The 13012-nt window shown below is 33.2% G+C and overlaps 1 protein-coding gene across 1 annotated transcript in view; it reads left to right on the top strand.

Annotated features, from left to right (window-relative positions):
- The window catches only part of LOC149801054 (complement C3-like), a 351345-nt gene extending 341811 nt beyond the window's left edge, over positions 1–9534 (top strand). Inside the window, exons 38-39 of the mRNA XM_089955088.1 lie at positions 3032–3161; positions 9004–9534. Of these exons, the coding sequence (XP_089811214.1) occupies positions 3032–3161; positions 9004–9115 (242 nt within the window). The 3' untranslated portion in view covers positions 9116–9534. The remainder of the gene's footprint in view (positions 1–3031; positions 3162–9003) is intronic.
- The last annotated feature ends 3478 nt before the right edge of the window (positions 9535–13012 follow it).

The raw sequence follows: 13012 nt of genomic DNA, 5'->3' as shown, positions 1-13012 counted from the left end.
ACTCATTCAAATACATCTTATATTATTGAGAACTCATTCAAAGACATCTTGTATTATTGAGAACTCATTCAAATGCATCTTGTATTATTGAGAACTCATTCAAAGACATCTTGTATTATTGAGAACTCATTCAAATACATCTTGTATTATTGAGAACTCATTCAAAGGCATCTTGTATTATTGAGAACTCATTCAAAGATATCTTGTATTATTGAGAACTCATTCAAAGACATATTGTATTATTGAGAACTCATTCAAATTCATCTTGTATTTTTGAGAACTCATTCAAAGACATCTTGTATTATTGAGAACACATTCAAAGACATCTTGTATTATTGAGAACTCATTCAAAGACATCTTGTATTATTGAGAACTCATTCAAATGCATCTTGTATTATTGAGAACTCATTCAAATGCATCTTGTATTTTTGAGAACTCATTCAAATACATCTTGTATGAGAACTCAAATACATTTTGTATTATTGAGAACTCATTCAAATACATCTTGTATTATTGAGAACTCATTCAAAGACATCTTGTATTATTGAGAACTCATTCAAATGCATCTTGTATTATTGAGAACTCATTCAAAGACATCTTGTATTATTGAGAACTCATTCAGGTACATCTTGTATTATTGAGAACTCATTCAAAGACATCTTGTATTATTGAGAACTCATTCAAATGCATCTTGTATTATTGAGAACTCATTCAAAGACATCTTGTATTATTGAGAACTCATTCAAATGCATCTTGTATTATTGAGAACTCATTCAAAGACATCTTGTATTATTGAGAACTCATTCAAATACATCTTGTATTATTGAGAACTCATTCAAAGGCATCTTGTATTATTGAGAACTCATTCAAATGCATCTTGTATTATTGAGAACTCATTCAAAGACATCTTGTATTATTGAGAACTCATTCAAATGCATCTTGTATTATTGAGAACTCATTCAAAGACATCTTGTATTATTGAGAACTCATTCAAATACATCTTGTATTATTGAGAACTCATTCAAAGGCATCTTGTATTATTGAGAACTCATTCAAATGCATCTTGTATTATTGAGAACTCATTCAAAGACATCTTGTATTATTGAGAACTCATTCAAATACATCTTGTATTATTGAGAACTCATTCAAAGGCATCTTGTATTATTGAGAACTCATTCAAATGCATCTTGTATTATTGAGAACTCATTCAAAGACATCTTGTATTATTGAGAACTCATTCAAAGACATCTTGTATTATTGAGAACTCATTCAAATACATCTTCTATTATTGAGAACTCATTCAAAGACATCTTGTATTATTGAGAACTCATTCAAATGCATCTTGTATTATTGAGAACTCATTCAAAGACATCTTGTATTATTGAGAACTCATTCAAATACATCTTGTATTATTGAGAACTCATTCAAAGGCATCTTGTATTATTGAGAACTCATTCAAAGATATCTTGTATTATTGAGAACTCATTCAAAGACATATTGTATTATTGAGAACTCATTCAAATTCATCTTGTATTTTTGAGAACTCATTCAAAGACATCTTGTATTATTGAGAACACATTCAAAGACATCTTGTATTATTGAGAACTCATTCAAAGACATCTTGTATTATTGAGAACTCATTCAAATGCATCTTGTATTATTGAGAACTCATTCAAATGCATCTTGTATTTTTGAGAACTCATTCAAATACATCTTGTATGAGAACTCAAATACATTTTGTATTATTGAGAACTCATTCAAATACATCTTGTATTATTGAGAACTCATTCAAAGACATCTTGTATTATTGAGAACTCATTCAAATGCATCTTGTATTATTGAGAACTCATTCAAAGACATCTTGTATTATTGAGAACTCATTCAAATGCATCTTGTTTTATTGAGAACTCATTCAATTGAGAACTCATTCAAATGCATCTTGTTTATTGAGAACTCATTCAAATGCATCTTGTATTTTTGAGAACTCATTCAAAGACATCTTGTATTATCGAGAACTCATTCAAAGACATCTTGTATTATCGAGAACTCATTCAAAGACATCTTGTAATATTGAGAACTCATTCAAATACATCTTGTATTATTGAGCACTCATTCAAAGACATCTTGTATTATTGAGAACTCATTCAAATACATCTTGTATTATTGAGAACTCATTCAAATGCATCTTGTATTTTTGAGAACTCATTCAAAGACATCTTGTATTATTGAGAACTCATTCAAAGACATCTTGTATCTTTGAGAACTCATTCAAATACATCTTGTATTATTGAGAACTCATTCAAAGACATCTTGTATTATTGAGAACTCGTTCAAAGACATCTTGTATTATTGAGAACTCATTCAAATACATCTTGTATTATTGAGAACTCATTCAAAGACATCTTGTATTATTGAGAACTCATTCAAAGACATCTTGTATTTTTGAGAACTCATTCAAATACATCTTGTATTAATGAGAACTCGTTCAAAGACATCTTGTATTATTGAGAACTCATTAAAATACATCTTGTATTATTGAGAACTCATTCAAATACGTTACTTTATAGTGGTACATCAGGACTATTGGAGTTAATTTGGAACTTTCTTACTTTTGGACTTGTGATATGACATTTAGTATTATTTGGGATTTATATCACAATACTGTAAGTGTCTCTTAAATTTTCACTTTGTAACTTTGAGGAATAATTTGTTTTTTGAACTTTACTTAAATTGTTGGTTTCACTTCTTTTCTGCTACATATATTAACACCTAGGGTTATAACATCCCCAAATTTAGTCACAATTTCAACATTTTAGCAAAACCACAAAATTTATAGCAATGAAAATGAATGAAACTAGCAGCAGTTTCACACTTTATGGGCAAAATTGAGAGTTGGTCATCAAAGGATACTGATGTCTTAATATATAGGTTTCATTCAGTGGTATTAATTATGAATATTAAAGCAAAGTTTCATGTAAAGGGGAGAACTAATTGTTAGCATTCAGTTAACTCAAGATTTATGTCCTTGCAGGAGCAATGATTCATGAGCGTGGTGATACAATCTACTTTGTCTGGGACTCCATTTGCCAGTGCCCCATAATCAAAGAAAATAAGGAATATGTAATCATCGCCAAGGATGGCCCCAAGCATCAGAATGGCATGTAAGTTGATATTTTGAAGAAAAAAAAAATTCTTAAGTTTCACTGTTGCAGATTTAAGTTTACCTCTTTACTTCGATAAATTACATAACATACATTTCAAACAACATCAAAAACTGGTAACATCCCTAAGGTTTGATATATGAGATTATATCCCCAGAAATAGAGATATAATGAAAATTTGTGAGCCAAACACTTTCACTTTCACTGGTTGTGAGGCCAGATGGTCTTATGGTACTGCCCTCATAAGTCTTCATCTTGTTTGACTTTGGACAGATGATGGTTCAGATTCAATCCAATCAGGCATGGAGTAACCATGCATTAAGACCTTTTAATTTTGTATAAACACTTATGAATTGCCATATGGCCACCTTCCATATCTAATTATGTATGCAAATGTTTTAAATTATTTCTTCAGAAAGACCATTCACCTGTTCAGTTTACCAACTTTGTGGGCATTCTTGCATGAAGGCCTTATATCAATTATGGCCCCTGTTGCTTCAAATACAAAAGCCATAACTAATTGCTTGCTATAACTCTGGAGTCCATATTTCTGATTTAATTTTAGTAAAATGGAATATGGGATTATGTCATCAACATGATTGCAATAATGAGTGAGGATTATTGAGGTGATCCTTTATCTGATGGCAGAACATGTTAGCATTCTGGAATCCATATTTCTGATATGATATTGATCAAACTTGGAATATATGCTTCTGTAGTAACAACCTCCAAAGCATTCAGTAATGAGTGAGATATAATGCATACTAATTATATAATCTTGCATCTGATTTGCTGAGCTTGTTACCAGTCTGGAGACCATTTTTGATTTGAATCCAACTTGAAATATATGCTTGTATCATCATGTTGTTGGAAAAATTAGATAATGAGCATGTTACCTCTGGAAGCCATATTTCTAATCCAGTTTTTATAGAACTTGAAATATGGTCTTGTCTTTTCAAAATCTTGGATACGTTTAATAATGAACTATATTTATAAAATAGATAATGCCATATGATGGGCTGATATATTTTCCACTAAGATCGGATTTCAATCAAACTTGGAATTTATCATAAAGATCTCAGAAGAGTTAAATTCAGTGAGGTATCATGCATACTAATGAGGTAATCTTGCATCGTATTTGCTGAACATGTTACCAGTCTGGGGTCTGTATTTTTTGCTAAGCTGCCTGCCTTCTGGCATCTGTTTTAGGTTAAACCATAGAGCATCATAATGGCTACCTGAGTGAGAGCTACCTGAGTTAGTGAACATGCTGTCTACATTTTCAGAATCAGTCTAGTCCCATGCAAACTATGTAATTTAATGAAAACTGAAATTTTAAAACTTCACCTAAGTATATTCAGGAATTTGCATTATACTCAAATGACATGTACTCCCCAAAATGCCTTCATTTTTGGACACTGCTGGACACTGACCACTTCGGATCAGGCTTCTCACTACTTTGTTTTTCGGCATATCTGTTCATTTCAGCTACCAATCATTGGAATATTTCTTATGGAAAATTGTTTTAAAAAGAAATCCATCTCCCTTGCATTTTTATTTAAAAGAAATGTTGGCTTGACTTGCTGTGTGTTAAGACCATACAAAATTGTTACGCATTGTCAATGGGAATTCCCACTTATAGGCTGTAAAACTAATAACAGAACACTTTCATCATTTTATGTAAGGACTACTTTCATTATTATTATTATTGAATTTCTGTTTAAAGGATTGTGACATTGGGATTTCCCTAATTTTCAAAACAGATGGTTCTTGATAAAAAAAACAGGTGGAGAGCTGAATCATAACTAGGGATATGCTCTCCCCCTCAAAAAATTAAATTCAAAGATTAAAAATAGTGTAATTTGTTTTCTTGTGTAGCATTTTCCTCAATAAATTATATAGATTTTTTAACCAGCTATGTTTCATCTGTGTTAGCTGATTGTTTTTTACCCATGGATTGCAAGCCAAAACAGGGTTGCCTTGCAGTTTTGAATGAGTCGCTGATATCAACCTTCATAATTTGAAATTTCATACCCAAACATTTTTTTTAAAACATTTAATGGATGATAAGGCTAACAACACAAACTCAATCTGGGTTTCTGCTAAACACTAATCTAGATGATGAAACAATCAGTGTCAGCATAATAGGCCCAATATTTTGCTGTCTGCCAATGTTTGACAAATCAACATTTTCATGAAGCTCTTTTGTATTTGTACAAATCAAGAAAAACTTTTAAAATCTCTTGATTTTATTATTTTGGTCCCTGCTGTCAAGGAGGAAGAGTAACATAAAAACATTCATCTATGCTTAGAAATCTTTGCATGCATCTAGTCTTTGAACTTAGGCAATAATATAAACATACTCAAGGTTACACAGATGAAGGTGACGTTTCAGCAATTGTACCTAAGTTGCCTTTTTCAGACTTCATGACAGTAGCTGTTCATTGTTAGCTAGGTAAATCATGTTTGTATGAATTCTGACATACCATGTCAGGTGTTCATATGACAATGGTACATTTTGGCATACCATATCAGGTGTTCATATAACAGTGGTACATTTTGACATACCATTTCAGGTGTTTATATAACAGTGGTGCATATTGACATACCATGTTCAGTGTTCATATGACAGGGGTACATTTTGACATACCATGTCAGGTGTTCATATGCCACATGTACATTTTGACATAGCGTGTAAATATTGAGTTTGAGTTCATTTGTTATTTCATCATGTATAAGGTGTTCGATCCCATTGACAGTATTTACATATTCAAGTGTAAATTATGTCATCAGACCCTAGTGATGAATGAATATTGCTAGCTGAATTCATATTGTGATATAGTGCTTTATAGAAGATCATATTGTGAAAAAGTAATATATAATGGATGATATAGTGAAATAGTAATATATAATGGATCATATTGTGAAAAAGTAATGTATAATGGATCATATTGTGAAAAAGTAATATATAATGGATCATATTGTGAAAAAGTAATGTATAATGGATCATATTGTGAAAAAGTAATGTATAATGGATCATATTGTGAAAAAGTAATGTATAATGGATCATATTGTGAAAAAGTAATATATAATGGATCATATTGTGAAAAAGTAATATATAATGGATCATATTGTGAAAAAGTAATGTATAATGGATCATATTGTGAAAAAGTAATATATAATGGATCATATTGTGAAAAAGTAATGTATAATGGATCATATTGTGAAAAAGTAATGTATAATGGATCATATTGTGAAAAAGTAATATATAATGGATCATATTGTGAAAAAGTAATATATAATGGATCATATTGTGAAAAAGTAATATATAATGGATCATATTGTGAAAAAATATATAATGGATGATATAGTGAAACAGTAATGTATAATGGATCATATTGTGAAAAAGTAATATATAATGGATGATATAGTGAAACAGTAATGTATAATGGATCATATTGTGAAAAAGTAATATATAATGGATCATATTGTGAAAAAGTAATATATAATGGATCATATTGTGAAAAAATATATAATGGATGATATAGTGAAATAGTAATATATAATGGATCATATTGTGAAAAAGTAATATATAATGGATCATATTGTGATATAGTAATGTATTATGGATCATATTGTGAAATAGTAATATATAATGGATCATATTGTGAAAAAGTAATGTATAATGGATCATATTGTGAAAAAGTAATGTATAATGGATCATATTGTGAAAAAGTAATATATAATGGATCATATTGTGAAAAAGTAATGTATAATGGATCATATTGTGATATAGTAATATATAATGGATCATATTGTGAAAAAGTAATGTATAATGGATCATATTGTGAAAAAGTAATGTATAATGGATCATATTGTGAAAAAATATATAATGGATCATATAGTGAAACAGTAATGTATAATGGATCATATTGTGATATAGTAATGTATAATGGATCATATTGTGAAAAAGTAATGTATTATGGATCATATTGTGAAAAAGTAATGTATAATGGATCATATTGTGAAAAAGTAATGTATAATGGATCATATTGTGAAAAAGTAATGTATAATGGATCATATTGTGAAAAAGTAATGTATAATGGATCATATTGTGAAAAAGTAATATATAATGGATCATATTGTGAAAAAATATATAATGGATCATATAGTGAAACAGTAATGTATAATGGATCATATTGTGATATAGTAATGTATAATGGATCATATTGTGATATAGTAATGTATAATGGATCATATTGTGATATAGTAATATATAATGGATCATATTGTGAAATATTAATATATAATGGATCATATTGTGAAATAGTACTGTGTATATGATCATCTTGCAATATATAGTGCTATATAGATTATTGTGTTGCAATATACATAAATTCATATTGTGATGTAGTGCAATACACCATATATACTTGTGTATAAGCCCATTCGCGAATAAGCCAACGCCACAAACTGAACAGGTATAAACACTAAAAAATGCATGACCCACGTATCAGCCGACAACTCTGAGACATCATAAGATGCATGCATTAAGTTCTAAATAGATTTATTTAGGCAAACTTATAATAACAAAAAGTACACAATATAATGGCTGTAACAAGGATGGCATGAGTAATCAAAGTACTGCTAAACTGATGGGAAACAAAACTGAATTTACTGTGGTGAGAATTTCAAAAATATTCAGTTCAACAGGTTCTTAAGATTTCTGCTGACTAGGTTAACCATTAAATGCTGATGCTGATGGTGGCTGTGTCCTATATTAGATAGTAACAATGAAACAGGAGACAAGAGCGAGGTCATTTTTGCTAGCCAAGGCTCTAGTGTGTTAACCCTATCTACAAGTTGGTGGATTATACAGATATTTTAGAGCTTTGTCATATTGACATCATGAGTTGTCTCCCTTAGTATGTAATGCCAACTAACCAATAGTGTGTAACAGCTGAAAATGGTAGAGGCAATTGACTTCAAAGGGACACTTTGTCAGTTTAACATCAAAAGTACGACTATATACCAGAGAGAAGCCATTACACGTGTATTTGAGGGAAAGTATGTATTTGTACAAACACGGACTGGCAGTGGAAAATTGCTTATTTATCAATCCATTCCAGTTGTATGCACACTTATCTGGATCTTGTAGGAACAGTTTTCAAATTTGAATAACTTGATTTTGATTGGATGCAGTGGCTTGATGCTGCATCAGATGAAATTCACAGACCCGAAGTATAAAAAATATCTTAATGATCTGCCAAGGTGTAGATAGGTAACACATTGGGACCTTGACTAGCCAAGGTGTAGATAGGTAACACATTGGGACCTTGACTAGCGAAGATGGAGTTTAGTGGATTTGACAATTGAATTAAATCCATCAGTTATGATGTACCTATATTCACTGTAAGCACCAAGAAGTGTTTGCAATTTTAGGGATATTTCAACATGTTGTATGGAAGATTCTCAGTATCTCCAAAAGGAACTGAATTCTGTGAATTAACTGGTGTATGTAAAAACTAAGGTGAACCTTGCAGAATGGTTGGATTAGTGATATTTATTGATGACTGTCTGGTACTGGTTGGTCATTATAGCAGAAAAAGTGTATTGAGAAAATGTGATGAATGCTACCTACCCCTGCCTGATTTATTCTAAGGAACATTTAACAAAGTTTATTCATTTTTTCATTTGCATAAAATTACAGACACCCATTTCCAATATGATGACCTTGTATCACACTGATTCAATATTATGGTCATCATGCTTTACATCTGTAGCTTACACAGCATATCATAATTATTGTAAGGAAAAATAACTATGCTTCTCTGTTTTACAGTTACCTTTTGAGAGATTCTGCAATTGTGTGGGATGATTCTGTCCGACTGAAGAGACAAAAAGTCTCAAGTTTCCTGAGTGACATCTACAGAAAGAGAGGTTGTGGAGTTTAATGAAAACAAGTGCTTGACAAGAATTCGTTTTATGGAGTATTAAACTTATCCTGTATATTTAAAATTAAAGGAGTCTTATAAAATATTTCTTTTCATAATGCAAATAATATTTGTACTATTCTTTGTCTAAATATGTGTGACAGATTTGCCTAAAATTGTAAGTGGATGAACATGGGTTTGAACAGTAGTTAGACAGTAATGTACGCCCGTGTGCTTCCAGAACGATATACACCTTATCAACATTACAGTCTTTGGCAATCACTTTTAATGGTTAAGAACTGGCATATACATACAGTTAGAAAGAGTGTAATTGTAAAACTGTATGTCAGTTACAATGCGCATGTGTATGATTTTGTTCCTATCCAGATGCTTTTCAGTTCAGTACTGCATACAGAGTTATTAAAATTGCATCAAGTTCAGACTATCAGTTCTTGTTTGAATGCACCCACTGCTTTATACTTTTCTTTATTTGCATAAGTCCGTCTTTACATCTGTACTTTCACATGTCGGTCCATCTGTCCAGGGCAACCCATCTGTCCATGTCAAGCCTGGTTAAGTTGTGGGAATATTGCTATCCAAATTTAGATAATCTGTTAGGATTTTAAGTCCATTTAAATTATTTTTGTATTCTTTACAAGTTTTATTTAGACTTTTGTACTTTTATTAGAACAATAAAGCAGAAACCACAAAAATTAGTAAATGAAATTCATTTCCTGCTACTGTTGCTTTGTTTTCCTTTATTGTTATTGGGACAATAAGGTCCCAGTCCAAGCTAAATATTCCTTCCAAACATTGTCCCAGTCTGATTCATTAGTTATAGCCTTTATACGTAATGTCTTTTTCCATCAAATATACTGGGAATTCATGCATGTAATGGTGCTCAATGAATTTTACCTTTGCTGCTGTCTTAAACCTTTCATTCCTTGAGACCTGTGCCCATGCCTTTGTGTGCAGAGGATACCAGGATTTTTCATATTGTGGAGAGGCTTTATGTGCCCCACTCTTATTCAGATATTCTGCACCTCCCCACTCTGCGAGGGTTTGGGAGCTAGCACAGAAGTTTTCAAGGCCAAGAAACTGCCAGACAGCAAAAGGAGTGGTCTGTCCCCTTTTTCTATGCTTCACTCACTGTTTTCCATCTCTGGTTATCTGATTCATGCACTTGCTTGGCCCCTTAAATCCTCATCTCCCCTCTTGAACTCAACTGTTTCCAAAGTGTGGATAACAGCTGGGACCTGGGCTCATCTCAGATTGAAATCATGGGAAACCATCATGCTAAAGCCTCAAACTCTCGTGATAATAGCCTCTCATGCTGATCTCATTTTATCTGTTTACTTCAGTGTATTGGAGAAGAAATCATTATTTTCAGTGACTCTTCAGCAACTGCCGACTGTGTCAAAGACATTGAGAATGCATTGTCCATGTCAGTGGTGCTTTCTGCTAATGTTATCCACCTCTGCAGGGATGCCAGCATGGAAATATCAATAGGTCTTGCTTGACCACAACAACAATCTATTGAGGGTAGCACCACTTACTATGGTGATGCTTTTCGTAGGTCTCGCACCCTCAAGAGCATTGCAAGATTTGAGTGACCAGAAACAATGCTCCCTGGCTGCAACTCTAGGCTTGTTAACCAGCCATCCATGAAGAAGCACACTCACCCTGATTGGCTGATGGTACCTACTACTAAATATTTCAGGCAAGGTCAGCATCAAAAGCCATAGAAACAGCCCCAAATTCAAAATCTTTCCTGCCCATCTTTGACTTGAAGAGAATGGTCATAGAGTCCAAGGAAGGAAGGAGAGAGGCAGTTGGCCTTAGGCAGTCATGCCCTCTTCTGCATCTTCCTCTTGCCATTGTCTCAGTAGGTACACAACTTGCCCTCTTTCAGAGCCTTGTTTGGGCATTATGGACAGTTGGTTGATCCTTTCCACCTTTAATGAAGGTTACCAGCTGTGTTAATGGGAACATCCCTCCCAATTGTGGACCCACATCTTGTTTCATAAGTGCCAACTGGTTCATCCTTGTGTAGAAGGCTGCAGCTGAGAGGGTATCAAACAGCCAAACTCTAGGTGTCTGTTCCTGGATCTTTTGGTGCTAAGAAAACTTGGAAAGTTTCAACTTATAACTGACCTTTCTGCCCGAAACACATTCCTTTATGAAGAAATGGAGACTACTGCCTCAGTCAGAAATGCCATTATGCTGTAAAACTGGGCTGTCTCCATAGAACTACAGAATGGATGCCTTCACAACACCATTGTCCTGCCTTACAGGAAATACCTATGCTTTTGTCTTAATTATGAGATGTTTCAATTTGAAGCTCTTTCATTTGGCCTTGATCCCACCACCAGAACCTTTCTGAGGTCTTTAGGGGTAACCCTCTTATAGTATTTTGATGACTGGTTGGTGCACAACATTCTCTGAGATAATCTCCTGAAATGCTTATCCCACCGTGTGTTGATGGTGACTTATCTGGATCTTACCCCCAGCCAAGAAAAGTTGGATCACATCTCCTCCTTTGGATTTCATGTATGTGCAGATGAATTTCCTCACAATCAAGGGAGAGTTCTTGTTTCACCAGACAGGATTGCTTAGATTATGTGATCCATAGTGAATGTTATGGCCAAGAATTCAATGTCAACAAACATTTACCTTTCTGTCTCTTCAGAACTCTGAACATGGCTGCTGAATTAGATTCCCTAGGGAGGTTGCACTTGTGCTCTATATAGTTGCTGCTTCTGTCAAACTGGAAAAAATAAAGTGACCCACTACTAGTTCTAATTCCCCATGGATCTGATTTTCATCACTGAGCTGGTAGCTAGATCAAGACCATTTCCTGAGTGGGATCCAAGTCCATTGTCCCAAATGTAAATAATTGCACAATGCAACAATGTATTTAATGCAACAATTATGAGTTTAACATGGAAGCAATAGTTTCATTCTGTACACAGATACATAAAAAATTCAGGATGGGATTATTACTGGAGGCAAGGAGGATGTAGTACTTAAGGAACTGTGGTCTCGGGAAGAAGAGACCATTTTCATCACCACCTGTATTGGTGGCTAAGTTTGGACTGCTTCCTCAGTGGGATGCCATTTCATAACCACAGATACCACTCTATTTTGCACACAAATGCATCAGACTCAGGATGTGTTTCTTACCTGGAGCTGTGGAGGAGGGTGACATGTAGTACTTAAGAAACTGTGGACGAAGCTACCATTCATATCAACAACATAGAGGTGTGGGCACTACTTGTATCCCCACAGGATTGTGTTGGCCTCATAAAGCATTGTTGCATTATGGTTGCTTTAGACAACACATCATTGGCAATGTACCTTAGGCATCAAAGAGGTTTCCAAGATGGAAGACGATGACGTATGCTGTATCCTGTACTGTGTTAAAGTCTACAGTTCTTTGTAGAACACAAGAAATGATCCGGTGTTTGAACTAATGAAATTTGTTTGTTCAAGAATTCTGTATGAACACTCAAAATATTTCCAGAGAAACAAATTAATCTATTAAAATCCATATAATTCAAATAAACATTAAAATGTAATTCCCAAAATGACACAACAAAAGAAACACCTTTACGTCCCAGTGTTTAGAAGCCCAACTGAGATCTCTCTCTATAAGCAGTGATTTAAAACTTGAATATTGCAATAAGCAGATGCCCAGATAAGGGTCACCTGATCATGTTTACAGCACGTACTCTCAGCATGGCCCTGACAAGAACCAATTATTTTACTCAAAGAATACAATTTTAAAAAAGTTGTTTACTTCACTAAAATCTATTTACAGGTCGAGGGTCATGTATCCAACACAGCCTCGATATCAACCTTATTAATTCCACACTAAAAATTAATTTTAAAAAACTTATCGACATGACTGTTACTAAT

This window comes from Sinohyriopsis cumingii, chromosome 4, assembly GCF_028554795.1.
Source record: "Sinohyriopsis cumingii isolate HCF-2022 chromosome 4, ASM2855479v2, whole genome shotgun sequence".
Lineage (NCBI taxonomy): Eukaryota > Metazoa > Mollusca > Bivalvia > Unionida > Unionidae > Sinohyriopsis > Sinohyriopsis cumingii.
Note: the sequence above shows the minus strand (reverse complement) of the source record. Positions and strands in the feature narration are given on the sequence as shown.